This window comes from Culex quinquefasciatus, chromosome 2 (assembly GCF_015732765.1).
Source record: "Culex quinquefasciatus strain JHB chromosome 2, VPISU_Cqui_1.0_pri_paternal, whole genome shotgun sequence".
In the NCBI taxonomy this organism is placed as follows: Eukaryota; Metazoa; Arthropoda; class Insecta; order Diptera; family Culicidae; genus Culex; species Culex quinquefasciatus.
This window is the reverse complement of record NC_051862.1, coordinates 144083441-144103376: the sequence shown is the minus strand read 5'-3', so window position 1 is coordinate 144103376 and position 19936 is coordinate 144083441. Positions and strand designations below refer to the sequence as shown.

Here is a 19936-nt window from a genome sequence, read left to right as displayed (position 1 = left end):
GTAAATTTTATTAGTTTTCAATTGAAAAGCTTGTTACTAATAATATGAAGAAATGTTCATATTTTTTAAATTTTTAGATACTAACTGAATAATATTTTCATTTGCTGTAATACAAATTTTACTGCTATCTTATTTGAAAGGTATAGTTAAAAAAAAGAAAAGAATCAAGCCTTGTTTTGTTCAAAATAAAATGAAGAGTATGTTATATTTTTGAAATCACCTTTTAAAAACATTTCATTTTTTCTGAGTCCAGTTTAAGTTTAACGATATTTGTTTATTTGGGTGGATAGTTCCCGTGAAACTTACAAATTAGTACTTTTTTGTTTTCTTTTCTCATTTAGAATAAAAATTTCGATTTTGTTAAAAATTATACAAATGTTGGTTAATAAATTTTAAATTTAGTTTTTGAAAAGTGAGATGAAAACTTTTAAAATATGTTTAAAGGGCTAAATGTCACAGAAAATTTAATTTATTTTAGTAATTTTGGCTGGACAAGATTGTAAAATATTGCTTTGATATTAAATTTAATAAAATGTTAAATTTTAAAACAGAAGCAAATCGACGAAAACTTTTTAGCTTTATTGGTGGAATATTGAAAAAAGTAGTTCAGTAAAAGAGAATACGCATGCCCTACATTTTGTTTTAAAATGTATATAGAGCTCATCCATAAACCATGTGGAAACTTTTTTGAAAATTAAGACAATTTTTTTTTTGTGTCACGTTCAAGTTTAGTGAAGATTTTTTTTAAGTTTATTGAAGAATAATACACAATGAAGCATAAAAAACTAGTTTCTGCGATTTAAACGTAGGAATTTCAGAGTCATTTCAAAATTTTTCATGTTCCGCAAAATTTGCGTGAAATTTTGTGTTTTGAAATTGAGGTCCCCGTGAAATTTGCAATTTTCGAGCGTGAAAAATCACTAAGCCTATTTATTACCAATCTTAGCGATGGAAAATTTGACGTAGAAATAAAATTTGAACACCTTAAATTTAATTTTAACAAGAAATACTATGACTGTCAAAGTCAACCCGGAATCCAAAATAAGAATTTTCAACGCAACTATTGTGTGGCCTACCTCAGTACATGTTTTAAAAATAATTATCTTGAAAATAACCATAACAGTTGGAAAATATTCCAAAAATAAATTGAAATCCTGTCAATGTCACCCCGGTTTACGGTACCAATTTACTGTTTGCCAAAAGTTGAGAGTATTATTATCGATCATTAAAAATTCTTCTAACCGATCCAATCGCGACAATTTTCCGGCAAAAAAATGTCAAAAACTAGACAAAATAAAACACATACTACTGATAATAAACAGCTTATTTACCAGTAAGAAAAAAGTCATGCTTGTGCTGGAACGGCCTCCTACTTTGCAGATGTAAACAAATTGAGATCATTCGAAAATCACGTTACGCATTCTCTCTATACATTACCCAGCTTATAACTTTTAGAGATTATCTCAGCAACTTGATCAACAAAGTCTAAACAGGACAATTTTAGATATTTTCTCAGCTTCTCTAAAGGGACCATCCATAAACCAAATAGATACTTTTTTTTTGGAAATCTCAACCGTTTAAAAATTCAAAAATAATATTACGCCGTTACATACATTTTTCAAATTTTTGAAATTCAATGTATCTTTATTGAACATTTTTATAATAATTACATTTCATTTGCATTCTAAGTGGTATGGCAAAATGCTCTTCATCTTTATTGTATTTTTCGTTTTATTATTAACTGTTCACATTCTTTATTTATTAAATTTTTTTTACACTTTTGAATTTAATCGAATACATTTGGGTAAAAAAGAAAAAATAACTAACAAGTAATCCTAACTTAAAACTTAAATAAAAATTCTTTGAAATATTCAAAATCATTAGAACGAGTAAACTAGGACTATATTTTAAGATAATTCCTCCAAGCGTTCTTACACGAGTTTTGCAACCACGCAGTGTTGTTGTCATCTCGATGAAAATGTTCAGAAGTTCTTGTGGTGAAAACAGGTCACTACTGCCTTCATCCGTTGATGCTGGTTGGTTTTCCCTCGGTTGCTGACTGAACCCTGGAGGTGTTGTATTCTCTGCAACTTTTTGCCGCTGATTCAACGGCAATGGCTGCAGATTTGGAACCACTCGAGCAGATCCCGCTCCTGGTGACGCCAAAGGAGGAAAATTCACGTCCGTGAATTCTGGTGGTGTTTTGCGGCGATTTGGTTGGTGCCTCGTCGTCGCTTGCTGCCGAATTTTCACAAACTCAGCACGTTTTGGGCAGCTCCGATTCTTGGTAGAATGGTCGCCACCGCATTTGAAGCATTTGGCTTCGATGTTCTCGTGGATTGTGTTGCAAGCTTGAGTTTTGTGTTCACCTCCGCACAGGGCCGTGTACAAGGGGGGGGTTTTAGGGGTTTTAGGGGTTTAACCCCCCCCTGGAAAATTAAGTTAGTTACACCCCATGCGCCCCTCGGTCCGAAGGGCCGATTTTTTTAGCTATGTTGCTAAAATGCCAAAGAGATTTTTTTCTTTTTTCAAATCGATATGAAAAATTTGACTGGAGGCGCCCCTAAGACTTAATTTTTTTTCTATACGAATATGCAATATAAAAATTTGACTAGAGGCGCCCCTACGACTTAAAAAATCATGCAAATTCTCGATATAAAAAATTTAATAGAGGCGCACTTTCGACTTTAAAAAATCATGCAAATTTTGTTATGAAAATTTGACTGGCGCCCTTATGACTTTAAAAAATCATGCAAATTCTCGATATGAAAAATTGAATGGAGGCGCCCCTTCGGCTTTAAAAAATCATACAAATTTTGTTATGAAAATTTGACTGGAGGCGCCTTTATGACTTAAAAAAATCATGCAAATTCTCGATATGAAAAATTGAATGGAGGCGCCCTTATGACTAAAACATTTTTAATGAAAATTATGAAAATTTAACTAGAGGCGCCCCTAAGACATAATTTTTATCAATACGAATATGCAATATAAAAATTTGACTGGAGGCGCCCCTACGTCTTAAAAAAATCATGCAAATTCTCGATATGAAAAATTTGACTGGAGGCGCCCTGATGACTAAAACATTTTTATGAAAATTATGAAAATTTAACTGGAGGCGCCCCTAAGACTTAATTTTTATCAATACGAATATGCAATATAAAAATTTGACTGGAGGCGCCCCTACGTCTTAAAAAAATCATGCAAATTTTCGATATGAAAAATTTGACTGGAGGCGCCCTGATGACTAAAACATTTTTATGAAAATTATGAAAATTTAACTGGAGGCGCCCTAAGACTTAATTTTTATCAATACGAATATGCAATATAAAAATTTGACTGGAGGCGCCCCTACGTCTTAAAAAAATCATGCAAATTTTCGATATGAAAAATTTGACTGGAGGCGCCCTGATGACTAAAACATTTTTATGAAAATTATGAAAATTTAACTGGAGCCGCCCCTAAGACTTAATTTTTATCAATACGAATATGCAATATAAAAATTTGACTGGAGGCGCCCCTACGTCTTAAAAAAATCATGCAAATTTTCGATATGAAAAATTTGACTGGAGGCGCCCTGATGACTAAAACATTTTTATGAAAATTATGAAAATTTAACTGGAGGCGCCCCTAAGACTTAATTTTTATCAATACGAATATGCAATATAAAAATTTGACTGGAGGCGCCCCTACGTCTTAAAAAAATCATGCAAATTTTCGATATGAAAAATTTGACTGGAGGCGCCCTGATGACTAAAACATTTTTATGAAAATTATGAAAATTTAACTGGAGGCGCCCTAAGACTTAATTTTTATCAATACGAATATGCAATATAAAAATTTGACTGGAGGCGCCCCTACGTCTTAAAAAAATCATGCAAATTCTCGATATGAAAAATTTGATTGAAGGCACCCTGATGACTAAAACATTTTTATAAAAATTATGAAAATTTAACTGGAGGCGCCCCTAAGACTTAATTTTTATCAATACGAATATGCAATATAAAAATTTGACTGGCGCCCCTACGTCTTAAAAAAATCATGCAAATTTTCGATATGAAAAATTTGACTGGAGGCGCCCTGATGACTAAAACATTTTTATGAAAATTATGAAAATTTAACTGGAGGCGCCCCTAAGACTTGATTTTTATCAATACGAATATGCAATATAAATATTTGACTGGAGGCGCCCCTACGTCTTAAAAAAATCATGCAAATTTTCGATATGAAAAATTTGACTGGAGGCGCCCTGATGACTAAAACATTTTTATGAAAATTATGAAAATTTAACTGGAGGCGCCCCTAAGACTTAATTTTTATCAATACGAATATGCAATATAAAAATTTGACTGGAGGCGCCCCTACGTCTTAAAAAAATCATGCAAATTTTCGATATGAAAAATTTGACTGGAGGCGCCCTGATGACTAAAACATTTTTATGAAAATTATGAAAATTTAACTGGAGGCGCCCTAAGACTTAATTTTTATCAATACGAATATGCAATATAAAAATTTGACTGGAGGCGCCCCTACGTCTTAAAAAAATCATGCAAATTTTCGATATGAAAAATTTGACTGGAGGCGCCCTGATGACTAAAACATTTTTATGAAAATTATGAAAATTTAACTGGAGGCGCCCCTAAGACTTAATTTTTATCAATACGAATATGCAATATAAAAATTTGACTGGAGGCGCCCCTACGTCTTAAAAAAATCATGCAAATTCTCGATATGAAAAATTTGATTGAAGGCACCCTGATGACTAAAACATTTTTATAAAAATTATGAAAATTTAACTGGAGGCGCCCCTAAGACTTAATTTTTATCAATACGAATATGCAATATAAAAATTTGACTGGAGGCGCCCCTACGTCTTAAAAAAATCATGCAAATTTTCGATATGAAAAATTTGACTGGAGGCGCCCTGATGACTAAAACATTTTTATGAAAATTATGAAAATTTAACTGGAGGCGCCCCTAAGACTTAATTTTTATCAATACGAATATGCAATATAAAAATTTGACTGGAGGCGCCCCTACGTCTTAAAAAAATCATGCAAATTTTCGATATGAAAAATTTGACTGGAGGCGCCCTGATGACTAAACCATTTTTATGAAAATTATGAAAATTTAACTGGAGGCGCCCCTAAGACTTATTTTTTTTCAATACGAATATGCAATATAAAAATTTGACTGGAGGCGCCCCTACGACTTAAAAAAATCATGCAAATTCTCGATATGAAAAATTGAATGGAGGCGCCTTTTCGACCTTATAACTTAAAAAATCATGCAAATTCTCGATATGAAAAATTTGACTGGAGGCGCCCTGATGACTAAAACATTTTTATGAAAATTATGAAAATTTAACTGGAGGCGCCCCTAAGACTTATTTTTTTTCAATACGAATATGCAATATAAAAATTTGACTGGAGGCGCCCCTACGACTTAAAAAAATCATGCAAATTCTCGATATGAAAAATTTGACTGGAGGCGCCCCTATGACTAAAACATTTTTATGAAAATTGAACTGGACGCGCCCCTTAGACTTATTTTTTTCAATATGAATATGCAATATAAAAATTTGACTGGAGGCGCCCCTACGACTTAAAAAATCATGCAAATTTTGTTATGAAAATTTGACTGGAGGCACCACTACGACTTTAAAAAAATCATACAAATTTTGTTATGATAATTTGACTGGAGGCGCCCTTATGACTTAAAAAAATCATGCAAATTCTCGATATGAAAATTTTTACTGGAGGCGCCCTAATGACTAAAACATTTTTATGAAAATTTAACTGGAGGCGCTCCTAAGACTTTTTCTTTCAATATGAATATGCAATATAAAAATTTGACTGGAGGCGCCCCGACGACTTGAAAAAATCATGCAAATTCTCGATATAAAAAATTTAATGGAGGTGCCCCTTCGACTTTAAAAAATCATGCAAATTTTGTTATGAAAATTTGACTGGGGGCGCTCTTATGACTTTAAAAAATCATGCAAATTCTCGATATGAAAAATTGAATAGAGGCGCCCCTACGAATTAAAAAAAATCATACAAATTTTGTTATGAAAATTTGACTTGAGGCGCCCTTATGACTTAAAAAAATCATGCATATTCTCGATATGAAAAATTGAATGGAGGCGCCCTTATGACTAAAACATTTTTAATGAAAATTATGAAAATTTAACTAGAGGCGCCCCTAAGACATAATTTTTATCAATACGAATATGCAATATAAAAATTTGACTGGAGGCGCCCCTACGTCTTAAAAAAATCATGCAAATTCTCGATATGAAAAATTTGACTGGAGGCGCCCCTATGACTACCAGATTTTTATGAAAAATATGAAAATTTAGCTGGACGCGCCCCTAAGACTTAATTTTTTTTCAATACGAATATGAAATATAAAAATTTGACTGGAGGCACCCCGACGACTTGAAAAAATCATGCAAATTCTCGATATAAAAAATTCAATGGAGGCGCCCCTTCGACTTTAAAAAATCATGCAAATTTTGTTATGAAAATTTGACTGGAGGCGCTCCTATGACTTTAAAAAATCATGCAAATTCTCGATATGAAAAATTGAATAGAGGCGCTCCTACGACTTTGAAAAAATCATGCAAATTTTGTTATGAAAATTTGACTGGAGACACCCTTACTACTTAAAAAAAGAATGAAAATTCTCGATATGAAAAATTGACTGGAGGCGCCCCTATAAGTAAAACATTTTCATGAAAATTGAACTGGACGCGCCCCTAAGACTTAATTTTTTTCAATACGAATATGCCATATAAAAATTTGACTGGAGGCGCCCCTACGACTTAAAAAATCATGCAAATTCTTGATATGAAAAATTGATTGGAGGCGCCCCTTCGACTTTAAAAAATCATACAAATTTTGTTATGAAAATTTGACTGGAGGCGCCCCTACGACTTAAAAAAAATCATGCAAATTCTTGATATGAAAAATTGAATAGAGGCGCCCCTTCGACTTTAAAAAATCATATAAATTTTGTTATGATAATTTGACTGGAGGCGCCCTTATAACTTAAAAAATCATGCAAATTCTCGATATAAAAAATTTGACTGGAGGTGCCCCTATGACTACCAGATTTTTATGAAAATTATGAAAATTTAACTGTACGCGCCCCTAAGACTTATTTTTTATTTCAATACGAATATGTTATATAGAAATTTGACTGGAGGCGCCCTACGTCTTAAAAAAATCATGTAAATTCTCGATATTAAAAATTTGTCTGGAGGGGCCTTGATGACTAAAACATTTTTATGAAAATTATGAAAATTTAACTAGAGGCGCCCCTAAGACTTATTTTTTTTAAATATGAATATGCAATATAAAAATTAGACTGGAGGCGCCCCTACGACTTAAAAAAATCATGCAAATTCTCGATATGAAAAATTTAAAGGAGGCGCCCCTTCGACTTTAAAAAAATCATGCAAATTTTGTTATGAAAATTTGACTGGAGGCGCTCCTATAACTTTAAAAAATCATGCAAATTCTCGATATGAAAAATTGAATAGAGGCGCCCCTACGACTTTGAAAAAATCATGCAAATTTTGTTATGAAAATTTGACTGGAGGCACCCTTATTACTTAAAAAAAGAAAGCAAATTCTCGATATGAAAAATTGACTGGAGGCGCCCCTATAAGTAAAACATTTTCATGAAAATTGAACTGGAGGCGCCCCTAAGACTTAATTTTTTTCAATACGAATATGCAATATAAAAATTTGACTGGAGGCGCCCCTACGACTTAAAAAAACATGCAAATTTTAGAATGAAAATTTGACTGGAGGCGCTTTTATGTTTTAAAAAATCATACACATTTTATTAAAAAAAAATTACTGGAGGCGCCCCTACGACTAAAAATTTATTATGAAAATTATGAAAATCTAACTGGAGGCGCCCCTACGATTTATTTTTTCCAATACAAATTCTCTATATTAATTTATGACTGGAGACGCTCTAATGACTTAAAAAAAATCAGGCCAATTTTCGACATGAAAAAATAAATGGAGGCGCTCTTATGACTTAAAAAAATCATACAAATTCTTATTATGAAAATTTGACCTATGATTATGAATTAAACATTTTTATGAAAATTCTCAATATGAAAATTTAACTGGAGGCGCCACTACGATCTAATTTTTTTTAAACATATTCTCAACATTAAAAATTTGACTGGAGGCGCCCCTACGACTTAAAAAAATCATGCAAATTCTGGATATGAATAATTGACTTGAAGCGCCCCTATGAATTATTTTTTTAAATACATATTCTCAAGGTAAAAATATGACTGAAGACGCCCCTACGACTTTAAAGGCATATTCTTGATATGGCAACTTGGATTGAGGCGCCCTTATTACTTAAAAAAATCATACAAATTCTTATTATGAAAATTTAACTGGTGGCGCCCCTACGACTTAAATTATTTTGAACAAATTTTAAATATTAAAAATTTGACAGGAGACGCCCCTACGACTTAAAAAATCATGCAAATTTTCGCTGTGAAAAATTTAATAGATACGTCCCTACGACTTTAAAAAATCATACAATTTCTTATTATGAAAATTGACTGGAGGCGCCCCTATGACTAAAACATTTTTATGAAAATTTAATTGGAGACGCCACTACGACTTTAAAAAAATCATTCAAATTTTGTTATGAAAATTTGACTGGAGGCGCCCTTATGACTAAACAAAATCATGCAAATTCTCGATATGAAAAATTTGACTTGAGGCGCCCCTACGACTTAAAAAAATCATGCAAATTCTCGATATGGAAAATGGAATGGGGGCGCCCCTATGGCGTAAACATTTTTATGTAAATTATCAATATGTAAGTTTTACTGGAGGCGCCCTTATGAGTGGGGAAAAAAAATTGGTAAAAATATTGAATAAAAAAGTTGAATAATCGGTGCCCAAAGCAGCTTAAAAATGATAAAAATATTGTAAAAATTAGATTTTACTGGAAACGCTATTATGACAAAATTAAAACATTCAACAAAAAAAGTTTGACTGTCGACGCCCCTCTAGCAACAGAAAGACTGTTTAATAAGAGCCAAACAAAGTTTGGCGTACGGTAACATAAAAAAATAAAAATTCTGTTTAGCGTTCTAGCTACAACAATTTTTTGCACCGGTTGGCAAACTTTGTTTGACTAATTTTGAACAGCCTTTATAGCTTGAGGAACGCCGATAGTCAAATAATTTAATTTTATTTTAATTTTAACAAAACGCCGCTGGTAAAATCCTATTTTCAAAATATCTTTGATCTTTTTTTATGTTGCTCTACTTTTTTCATTTTTTTTAAATTTTGTCATGAGGGCACCTCTAGTGAAATTTTATTTTCAAAAAGGTAGTCAACTTGTTTTACCGTAAACCGGGGTGACTTTGATAGGATTTCAATTTGTTTTTGGAATATTTTCGAACAGGTAAGGTTTTTCTCAAGATTATTATTTTTTTTAAACATGTACTGGGGTAGGCCACACAAAGTCCATTGACTATTTCGGAAAAAAAGTTTTTTCAATAATGTTTAGAAAAATAGAAAGATGTTCAAACTTTATTTGTACGCTAAATGTACCATCACTAAAGTAGCTGATATAGTTTTAAGAAAAAAATCAATGTTTATATTTAGTTAACTATGTGTATAAGCTTTTTAGCAAAATACATATAAATTTTAGGTAAAATTGTTAAAAAGTCGGAATTTTGCCTGAAATTTCTTAAAACTAGTTTTGTTTATAAAATTAACGATTTATATTGCATTTTATACTGAATTCAAAGCACGAATCACAAGTTTTTACATTTTACATGAAATTTGTTCAACTGAAATTGCCTATAAATTTGGAGATTTTTTAAATTATGTTTCAAAAACACATATTATTTATTATTTACAAACTTTTTTAACCTTCTCCTAGTGGAAAATTGTCCAAAGAATCCGAAAATGCATTCCGTTTTCCGATTAAAAATCATGTTCATTGAGAAAATCATGACACATCGAGAAGTCTAAAATAATGACTTCCATCAACATTTTCTTAACTATAGTTAACTAACTTTTAAAACCTTTCAACATTTTATGAAAAGTTCTTTTTGAGGTACTTTGAACTCTTCTCTACCACGGTCAGTATGATTCTAAACCATTCCGTACGTATTTTAGTTGTACTCTTAATTTTGCGGAAAAATCGCAAACCTATCAAAGTCCCCGGATATCAAAGTCACCCCGTTTTACGGTATTTAACATTTTTATTTCATCACAAGGCGCAACTTTTTATCATTTTTATGTTGTTGAGCCAACTTTTTTTGATTATTTTTTTACGTGTTGTGAAACTTTCTTTGAAATCTTAAAATATTTTCATCATTTCTATGGTGGTTTAAAGGCGTTGGCATGTTAGTATTTTTTTTTAATATTTTAATTATTTTATCATTTTTTAAATTTTGTTTATGAGAGAAGTGCCTTTTCGGATCGAAATCGAAATATATCTTTGTTTCCTGTAGCAACTTTGTTACTTTTTTCGATTTTCTAGGACGTTTCTTCGGAAAAGTCAAGGAATTGATAGAGATATATTCAAAATTATCTTTTTTCATTTTTTATACTCAAAAGTCTGTTACAAATGTTTGACCCAAAAATGAAGTTTCTAATCTAATTTTTCAGATTTTCACAAAATTCCGTCCTAAGGTACAAAATTTCATACGTTTACATACCCATTCCAGCCCTCAAAATTGTATGGAGACTTGTATGGAAAAACAATTGATGCAAAATTGCTTCTTTTGACATAGGGAATGCAAAGAAAAGTCGATTGAAAATCGGACCAGTAGTTTCCGAGTTATGATCAGTTGAACACTTTCAGTTTATCCAGCTACAACCCAACCCCACCTCTAGACGGGGATCGATCTAATAATTCGCCAAAAATAATTTTTTAACCATTTTTCGACCTTTAAAAAGCATTGGAAAGAAGAACTATTAAAATTTGGAAAATTTTTAGGGTTGAACGTGTGACTTGTTTTATGTGACTTTACCAATGTTTTAAAAAATGGTTGTTTTTCTTGGCTGTTTTCACTAATATTTTCTGTACTTTTTTTTTCTACTGTCTCAGACTATACATCTAAGCATTTTTTAATAATTTAAATGATAATAGTTTGTTCTAGAGTAAAAAAAAATGAAAAATTGGCTGTAAAAAACTTGACAAATTTGGTGAATAGGCAAAATACTACCAAAAACAAATATCAACTAAACAAGATAAATGCAAATATCAAAACTAAAAATGAAACAAAAACAACATAAAATAAGAGAAGTAAAGTTTTTCGTAGAACAAAAGTTGCTCAAAGTGACAAGGAAAAAATTAAGAGCGAATCCACGAGCAAAGCATACCCATCTCGCATCGACCTCACCAATCTGCCTGAAATTTTCAGGGGTTGTTTGTACATATAAAACTAGTATCTGGCCAAAATATGAGCACTCTAGGTTAACGGGAAGTGGGGCAAATCGGGACACAAAGTTTGAAGGTTCAAAAACGTAAAAAATCTTAAAAAGGCTATAACTTAGGCAAAATTGAATTTAATTTCAAAATTCGAAATGCATCTTAAAGGGCTTTAAAAATGCACCCAAATGCAGGGTAGAGCATCCAAATCGGTGAATTCTAAAGGGAGTTATTGGCATTTTAGTGAAAAAATAGCATAATTTTCAAACTCAAATAAAAAAGTGTTCCATCCAGATATCAACTCGGATCGACCTGCAGCTTGTAGGGGACATCTGGGACTACCATCTGAGACTGAGACCGCTTTGGGTAAGGCAGTTTAACATATTGAATAGACACTTTTACTTTTAGTGAATTTTTTGGTAGTAAATGTTTGCTTTGAGGACCCTTTAGATCCCATTTTCTGGTGATAATTTTATCATAATCGTGTTCCTGAGACAATTTCACATTAGAAACATGCATAAAAATGTTTGTTTTCATCCATTTTAACCCTTTAAAAAATGAAAGTTTAAAAAAAACTTTGATTCACTTTATTGAAAATCATGTTCGTTTCCAAGGATACTAGACGACACCAAAAAAAAGCAGCTTCTTTATTTTTGTTTACCTTTCATTTTTTAAAAAGTTAAAGTGGATGATAATATACATTTTTAAGTATGTTTCTAATGTGAAAATGTCTCAGGAACACGAATATGATAAAATTATCACCATAAATTGGGATCTAAGGGGTCCCCCGAGCAAAAATTTACAACCAAAAAATTCACTAAAAGTAAAAGTGTCTATTCAATATGTTAAACTGCCTTACCCAACCCGGTCTCAGTCTCAGATGGTAGTTCCAGATGTCCCCTACAAGCTGCAGGTCGATCCGAGTTGATATCTGGATGGAACACTTTTTTATTTGAGTTTGAAAATTATGCTATTTTTTCACTAAAATGCCAATAACTCCCTTTAGAATTCACCGATTTGGATGCTCTACCCTGCATTTGGGTGCATTTTTAAAGCCCTTTAAGATGCATTTCGAATTTTGAAATTAAATTCAATTTTGCCTAAGTTATAGCCTTTTTAAGATTTTTTACGTTTTTGAACCTTCAAACTTTGTGTCCCGATTTGCCCCACTTCCCGTTAACCTAGAGTGCTCATATTTTGGCCAGATGCTAGTTTTATATGTACAAACAACCCCTGAAAATTTCAGGCAGATTGGTGAGGTCCAAACGACGTCCCATACAAAGGGGTATGCCCTGTTCGTGGACTCGCTCTTAAAAAAATCGAAATAATTTGGGCAGCAAAGGGTTAACACTTAAAAAAATCAAGTTCATCGATTTGATTTCTTTGAGATTGTATATCTCAGAAACAAATTGCTCGATTTGAAAGTTTCAGAGAGAAAATTGTACAAAATTTTCTTGGCTCTTCAAAAAAATTTTTTAGGGGTACTTTAAATTCCAGAAGTATTATTTTAAAATAAAAAGAAACCAAAATAAATTGAAAATGCAGTCCTAAAATTAGCTTAACCCTGAAAAAGGTACATTTTGTTAACAAAATTGCTTCAATCATTTTTGTCCACTTTCGTTTTTTTTCTTCAAAAAAAACATATCTCCTAAGCCAGATTTTGCACCATCACTAAAGCTCCGAAGATGTCTTTTTTAGTCTCCTAAAACATAAAAAATCGGGTTTTTTTACCCTAGACACCAAATCGATCAGAAAATCCCTTGTCAAGATATAGAAATTCATTCATTTGCATACAAATTTAATATGACCAGCCCCCAGAATTGTATGGACATTTGTATAGAAAAACGAATGATGCAAAATTGCTTCTTTTGACATAGAGAATGCATGGTGAGTGGCAAAGTTTCATCCAAAACCCCGTTTACGCTCCACAAGTTACTGGTCCATCCCTCTTCCGATTTACGCCAAAACTCTCATTTGCGCAAAAATCTCAAATTCGCTCAAACTTCGTATTAACGCGTGTAAAGATTGACTGTTAGCGCCCTTTCGCAATCTAAACAAGCACCCCATGCGCCCCATTCGAGAAAACCCTCCCCTTTCAAAAATCCTGTGCACGGCCCTGCCTCCGCAGGTTGCACAACGACTCTTGATGAAACAGTTCCTTCCACCATGTCCAAGCTGCAAGCAGTTCGAACATTGCGTCACGTCACGATGCACTGGACGATAACGTTCCCAAGTCATGATGATATTGAAAATTGCCCGAACTGAATACTGTTTACCCGAATATTGTTTCGGTATTTATAGTTTTGTTGATTTCGATCAATTAAAACCACTGTTTCATAAAGTTCATAAAAAATACAAATTTTGGTAATTTAACTTTTGGTAATAAAAAGTGAAATAAAATGTTCATTTTTTCAATGTAATCATCATAAGGAACAACTTTGCCGAAGACACAACATCGATCAGAAGAATGCTTAACAAGATTCCCATTTCCCATACCCATTTTGAATGACCAATCAGCAAAGCATACAAAAAATATTGTATCGAGCCTTGTATCGAAAAAAATATGATACAAAATGGCTTTATTTGGACAAATGCATCATCCAAATAAAAAATACAAAGCAATGTTGATAGAGAATAATTATTTTGTAGCATCATTGCGGAACACTTTTATGGTGTTAAATTAAAATATATTTGAAACATATGAAAATTTAGACAACTTGGCAATAATTTCACTACCAAAAAAAATCATGTCATTTTGCTTTTTTTCATTGTTTTTTTTTACGGAAAATGACTAGAGATGCAATTTACAGGGCGGTGCCTAAAAAAAGAAAAACTCAGATTGAAACAACTTGTTTCGTTAGCATTCCTTTGAGGATTTTCAGAGAAAGTCACTTTCAACACTTTCAATTACATATGTTCTTTTTTGTGCACATTTTGTTTATTGTGGTAGTTAAGGCCTTTGGGACAATTATGAGCAAATTCACTCAATATTGTACCGAAAACCTTAAAAAGAAGTATGGGGATACTTTACAAATATTTCGCTAGGACCAAAACCACACAAGCAATTTTAAAACGGTTATTTTACATTTAAATCATATTTCAACAACTTTAACTTTAAGTATAAAAATCTATAAAACTAGGCTCGAAAAACAGTTTTCTGCTTGTGGAGAAATGAGTTTTTTTCTGGACACTGTTGCCTCCATTTATATAAATATAAATAAAAGTTAATATGAACAGCTGAATTCGCATTTGAAATCGTAAAAATCATCAATCATTAACCTTCAAGCTAACATCTACATAATCTGAACTTTACAGCTCATAAGTTAGCACACCACTTAGGGTTTAAATCTCCCTCAATGCCGAGGAAACCCCGGGAAAACCCCCAATCGCAATCATCCCAAATCGTACTTGGGAAAACATGAAATAGTCCAACTAGAACGCATCGAACAATTAGAGCATCGGTAACCACCACCCCAGGCCGGCCAGCCCAGTCGTAGCCGTGTAGCTATACAGTAAAACTGCGGTAAATTTTAACTAGGCCAGCCCAATGGAGTCGAACACGCCCTCACTGGCCATAGCTGCCAGCCGGCCAGGACGGTGTGAGTACCGACCGACCGATATGTCTGGCGCTTCTTTTGCTGCATTAAATTTCAGTTTTCTCTGCTCTGCGGCAGCTCCTTCATGCCAGTACGAGCCGGCACGAGGGCTACCTCGAGGTCCAAAGGAAACAAAAATGAAAAAAAAAAACTTCTTCACAGCCGTTGTTTGGCATTTGGCCGCGTCACCGTTGCCAAAGGATTTTGCCCCGGGGAGCCGGCTCCGACAAACGAGAGTCAAAGTTTTTGGCGCTGACTTTTGGCCAAGCAAAAGGTGGCCTCAGTTGTATAGAAAATGTGAATTCAAAATTTGATATAATAAAATATTTAAATTTTTAACCTACCTTACTAATAGCATAAGTATCATTTTTTGTATGCTTTGTTCGCAGTAGATTTACAGTTTGAATCAATTTTTAACTTCGAAGGTGATAAACGGAGGCATAATGACGAAACCGGTTTAGTAAATTTCTTCAATTTACTTTTTAATAAGCTGTGACAGTGTAGTTATGCGTAAATTAAATGCGCGCGGCTTTTTGGATATTTTTTGAAACATGCAATTGAGTGTAATACTGGCGGTAGCTTGAAATAAAAAAATACTGTGCCGTATTGAGTATGTGCGCAGAAAATAAGTTTTACCCACTGTTTTTGCAAAGCGCAAGTTTTCTTTATTAAACTTTTGCGCGAAACCGGCTCCGCCATATTGAACGCGCCACATTCGCCCCAATTATGTAAACTTTCGACGCGACGGCAACGCTCTGGAACAGGAACAACCAACCCTGACCGACCAGGCCACGCCGTGTTGCCAGCCTGAGTGGTTTTGCTTTGTTTCGGAAAAGAGTTGGGTCTTGTAATTAAAATCTGGCCTTTAATAAGTAATATGCTTACGTTGGCGGGAATGTACATCACGAGGGAAAGACAGAGAGAGCAAGAGAAAAAGGAAGATTGAGAGATAGAGAGATCAAAGGAGGGAAAGATGGAATGCTTTATCCGACATAACATGGCTTGGAGTGGCTGTAATTGTTTGTTGTTTTTTTAATGTTGAGCATTTTTGAACACACACAGCTCATGACTATTTGACTAGACAAAACTAATTCATGCAGTTTGTAGACTATCGGTCTTGTGGGAAAGTCAATGAGTCAGTGTAGTTCTATGGAGCATATTTTACATGAGTTTTTTCATAATTGACCTGTCTCTTTATTTTTTTTTTAAGAAAAATTTTGCTTGCATGAAGAACAAAATTTTGATTATAGAAATAGTATGGCCAAGAAGCAAAATCTTTCAGGACTTTTACAATCTCTTACGAGCTTTGTTTAATTTTAATTTTTGTATTTTTTAATCCGGCTGAAACTTTTTTGGTGCCTTCGGTATGCTGAAGAAGCCATTTTGCATCATTAGTTTGTCCATATAATTTTCCATGCAAATTTTATGGACAAAAATGATTTATGAAAATTCAAAAATCTGTATCATTTGAAGGATTTTTTTGATCGATTTGGTGTCTTCGGCAAAGTTGTAGGTAAGGACTACACTAAAAAAATGATACACGGTAAAAAAATGAGGATTTTCAATTTAACTTTTTGTCACTATTATTATGTGTCCCGCCCGTGTGGATCAATCGGACCGCGCACTGGACTTACAATCCAGAGTTCGTCGGTTCGAATCCCGCGGCGGGCGCTCTAAAATTCTTTGTGTAAATATGGGTATTAGGCGCCGTCGCTCCGTACCATACTTTCATACACTTAGGAGCCCAGGGCGGCGAAGTCCTTGTAGATAAAAAGGAAGACACTAGTGGTTGGTACTAGCAATGGTGGCCGACAGCTATGAAGTCAACTTCGTTTTTTTCACTATTATTATGAACACTATTTTTTTTGTTTTTTTTTTTTTTTTTTTTTTTATTTGTTTTAGGGGACATCAAATGCGATCTATTCAGAAATTTTCAGAATTTGCAAAAAAAAAAAAATTGTCCGAGTTATGATTTATTAAATCAATAAATCGAAATATTGGTCGTTAACATTTTACAACTTCATTTTTCTATGTAAAATGAAATTTGCAATCAAAAAGTACTTCGGTGTTTATTATTGATAAAGTGCACTGTTTTCAAGTTTTTTAAAGGTAACTTTTTTGAAAATAGTCGCAGCTATTTCTTTTTTTTTTTAAATAAGTGTCCATGTTTGCCTACTTTGAAACAAATATTTTTGAAGAGCTGAGAAAATCTCTATATTCTATTTTTTGTACATTGTTGATACGACACTTAGTTGCTGTGATATTACCATGCACTGATTTAAAAACAGGAAAATTAATGTTTTCTAAGTCTCACCCAAACAACTCATCATTTTTTTAATGTCGATATCTCAGCAACTAATGGTCCGATTTTCAATGTTAAAACATGAAAAATTCGTGAAATTTTACGATCGTTTCGAAAACAATATTCAGGAAAAAAATTTCAAGGCTAACATTTCAAAAGGACGTAAATTTGAATGTTTGCCTTTTTTAAAATGATTAAAAAAAAACAGAAAATATTGTTTCCGGAAAGATCTTAAAATTTCACGAATGTTTCAAAAAGTTAGAAGAATTAACAACAACAATCCTATTTTTTAAAAAGCTTTTAAGGCAGTGAATTCAGCCCTAAAAGTTTCATTTCTGGAACTTCAAAGGCGGAGGTCATCCAATGTTTCCTCAACATATTTTTATAATTGATGTTTGGGCTCAGACATGAAAAGTACCAAAGTGAAACTGTATTGAGTCTCACATGCTTATTGCAAGAATAATTATCGATTTTTATCATTGAATGGCTCCATTGAACTTTTCTATGGGGGTAACTAAACGCCCACACAAAGTACCATGCGGCTCCACGAAACACAAAATTACTAAATCATTTGAAGGAGTCGCAAGGTGCTAACAAATAGGATGCCACCAATACTAATGTGATGTTTTCTCTTTCTTCTTTTCGCAGGCACCAACACATCCATCGTAGTAGCGCAAAAGGATCCCCTGTTTCCCGCAGACTTGTTTACGCTTGAGCAACGTCGTAATGGTGCTGTCATATTACACATTCTAGGCGTAATATACATGTTTGTCGCACTGGCAATCGTATGCGACGAGTTCTTTGTGCCTTCTTTGGACGTGATCATTGAGAAACTGGGCATCACGGATGACGTGGCCGGTGCGACCTTCATGGCCGCCGGTGGCAGCGCCCCGGAACTGTTCACCAGCGTGATCGGTGTGTTCGTTTCGTTCGATGACGTCGGTATCGGTACGATCGTCGGTTCGGCCGTGTTTAACATCCTGTTCGTTATCGGTATGTGTGCGTTGTTCTCCAAAACCCTGTTAACACTTACCTGGTGGCCGTTGTTCCGCGATTGCACGTTCTACAGTGTTAGTTTGCTTACGTTGATCTATTTTTTTCGTGACAACCTGATCTGGTGGTGGGAGGCGCTAACGCTGTTTATAATCTATATCGCGTACGCTGTGTTTATGAAGTTTAATCAACAAGTGGAGAGATGTGTGAAGAAGATTATCTATAAAAATAAGGTGACCAGAGTTCGAAGCACTGATCAACTTATGCCTGCAGTAAGTAGTTGAGGATGCATGTAATTAGAGGACACCCTAATTTTCCGTATAGTCTTCGGTTTCATTCGATCTTCATTTTGTTTTCCCACCATCACCATTGAATTTCATCAACTGTCATTAAATTTGTACCATAAAAACATCGTTAACTTTGTCACCCGTCATGACTCATTAATTCAATAAAACTTAACCATCACCAAAGTCTTACACAATAACACACACAAAATGTACAGTAAAACATCAACAAACACACCCACACCGATTTTTAACCCACAAAACGAGATGACGAGGTGCAAACTAGCAAGTCAACGCTGGACATCGGTTCGTCCTTGATGTGAGAGATTCAATCAACGTCCGTCCGGTGCTAGGACGCATCGCATTGCTGCACCTTAGCAAGAAGGGGGGAACAAGGGCGGGGGAGGGTCAAATGAGCCAAAATTCACTCCCACAGTGCAGCGCCAACAAACTGCTCGCTGCCGAGCTGGTGCCCGTTCCGTAATGGCCAGCCACTAGGAGCAGTGATTCAATTTTCATAATTAAATATCCCGTGCAGCCGACGGCAGCAGCTTGCAGCCTCAAGCGATTGCACCTGACCCCGCCCCCGGCGGGAGGGGTGGACGGGTTACGGTTACTGCGTGTCGGGGCGTACACGTGGCGCTAACGAGTTGACGGGTCGACTGAAATGGAAATGTCTTGTTAAATCGCATAATGTGCATCCTGATTGAGCACCGTTGGAAATTATACGGGACGGTTTAGTTTATTTTAGTAAGGTGTTCGCGGAGAGATGTACCTAGCTTGAATAATACAAAAGATTTCAAAATAAAATTAATTAACCGGCGATGTTTAGACAATACTGTAGCCTATCTTATCACGTTTTGTATTTAGAAAGTCATTTTAAATAATGACCTGCTGGAGTTTCATAAAACTAAATTATTTAACTTAGAAAATTCGTTGTTTTACATCTCGAACTCATTTTTTTTTGAAGCAATCAACAATAAAGATGTTTTTTGAATATCCCGCAAATTCTCAAGACTCTACAAGGAAATAGTGTTTGTATTAAAATTGAACAAATAGAAATAAACATTCTTTCCGGTTCCTCTAAGGAGTACACCATCGAAGAGTATCGGATCCGGCATATACAAAGCGGATTCAGGGGATACATTTTCAACAACGGAAATTTCTGTTAACAATTCCGCGATTTAGATCTTTCTTAACTCTTTTTAGTTGATATTTGTCATATTGACAGATTGAATCATCATAAATTCAAAAAATGATTGTCAAACAAATTAAATTTCAGGAAAACAATTGCCATTTTGTTTTGCTGAAAATTCAGTAAC

At 34.0% G+C, this 19936-nt stretch overlaps 1 protein-coding gene across 5 annotated transcripts in view; it reads left to right on the top strand.

The window, feature by feature from the left end:
* Nucleotides 1–19936, top strand: part of LOC6044546 (sodium/potassium/calcium exchanger Nckx30C) — a 238898-nt gene that overhangs the window by 31827 nt on the left and 187135 nt on the right. For 3 of the 5 annotated variants that reach the window (XM_038253212.1, XM_038253211.1, XM_038253214.1), the window contains exon 2: nucleotides 17986–18602. In XM_038253212.1, the coding sequence (XP_038109140.1) occupies nucleotides 17986–18602 (617 nt within the window). The remainder of the gene's footprint in view (nucleotides 1–17985; nucleotides 18603–19936) is intronic. The other 2 variants (XM_038253213.1, XM_038253215.1) reach the window with 1 other exon arrangement.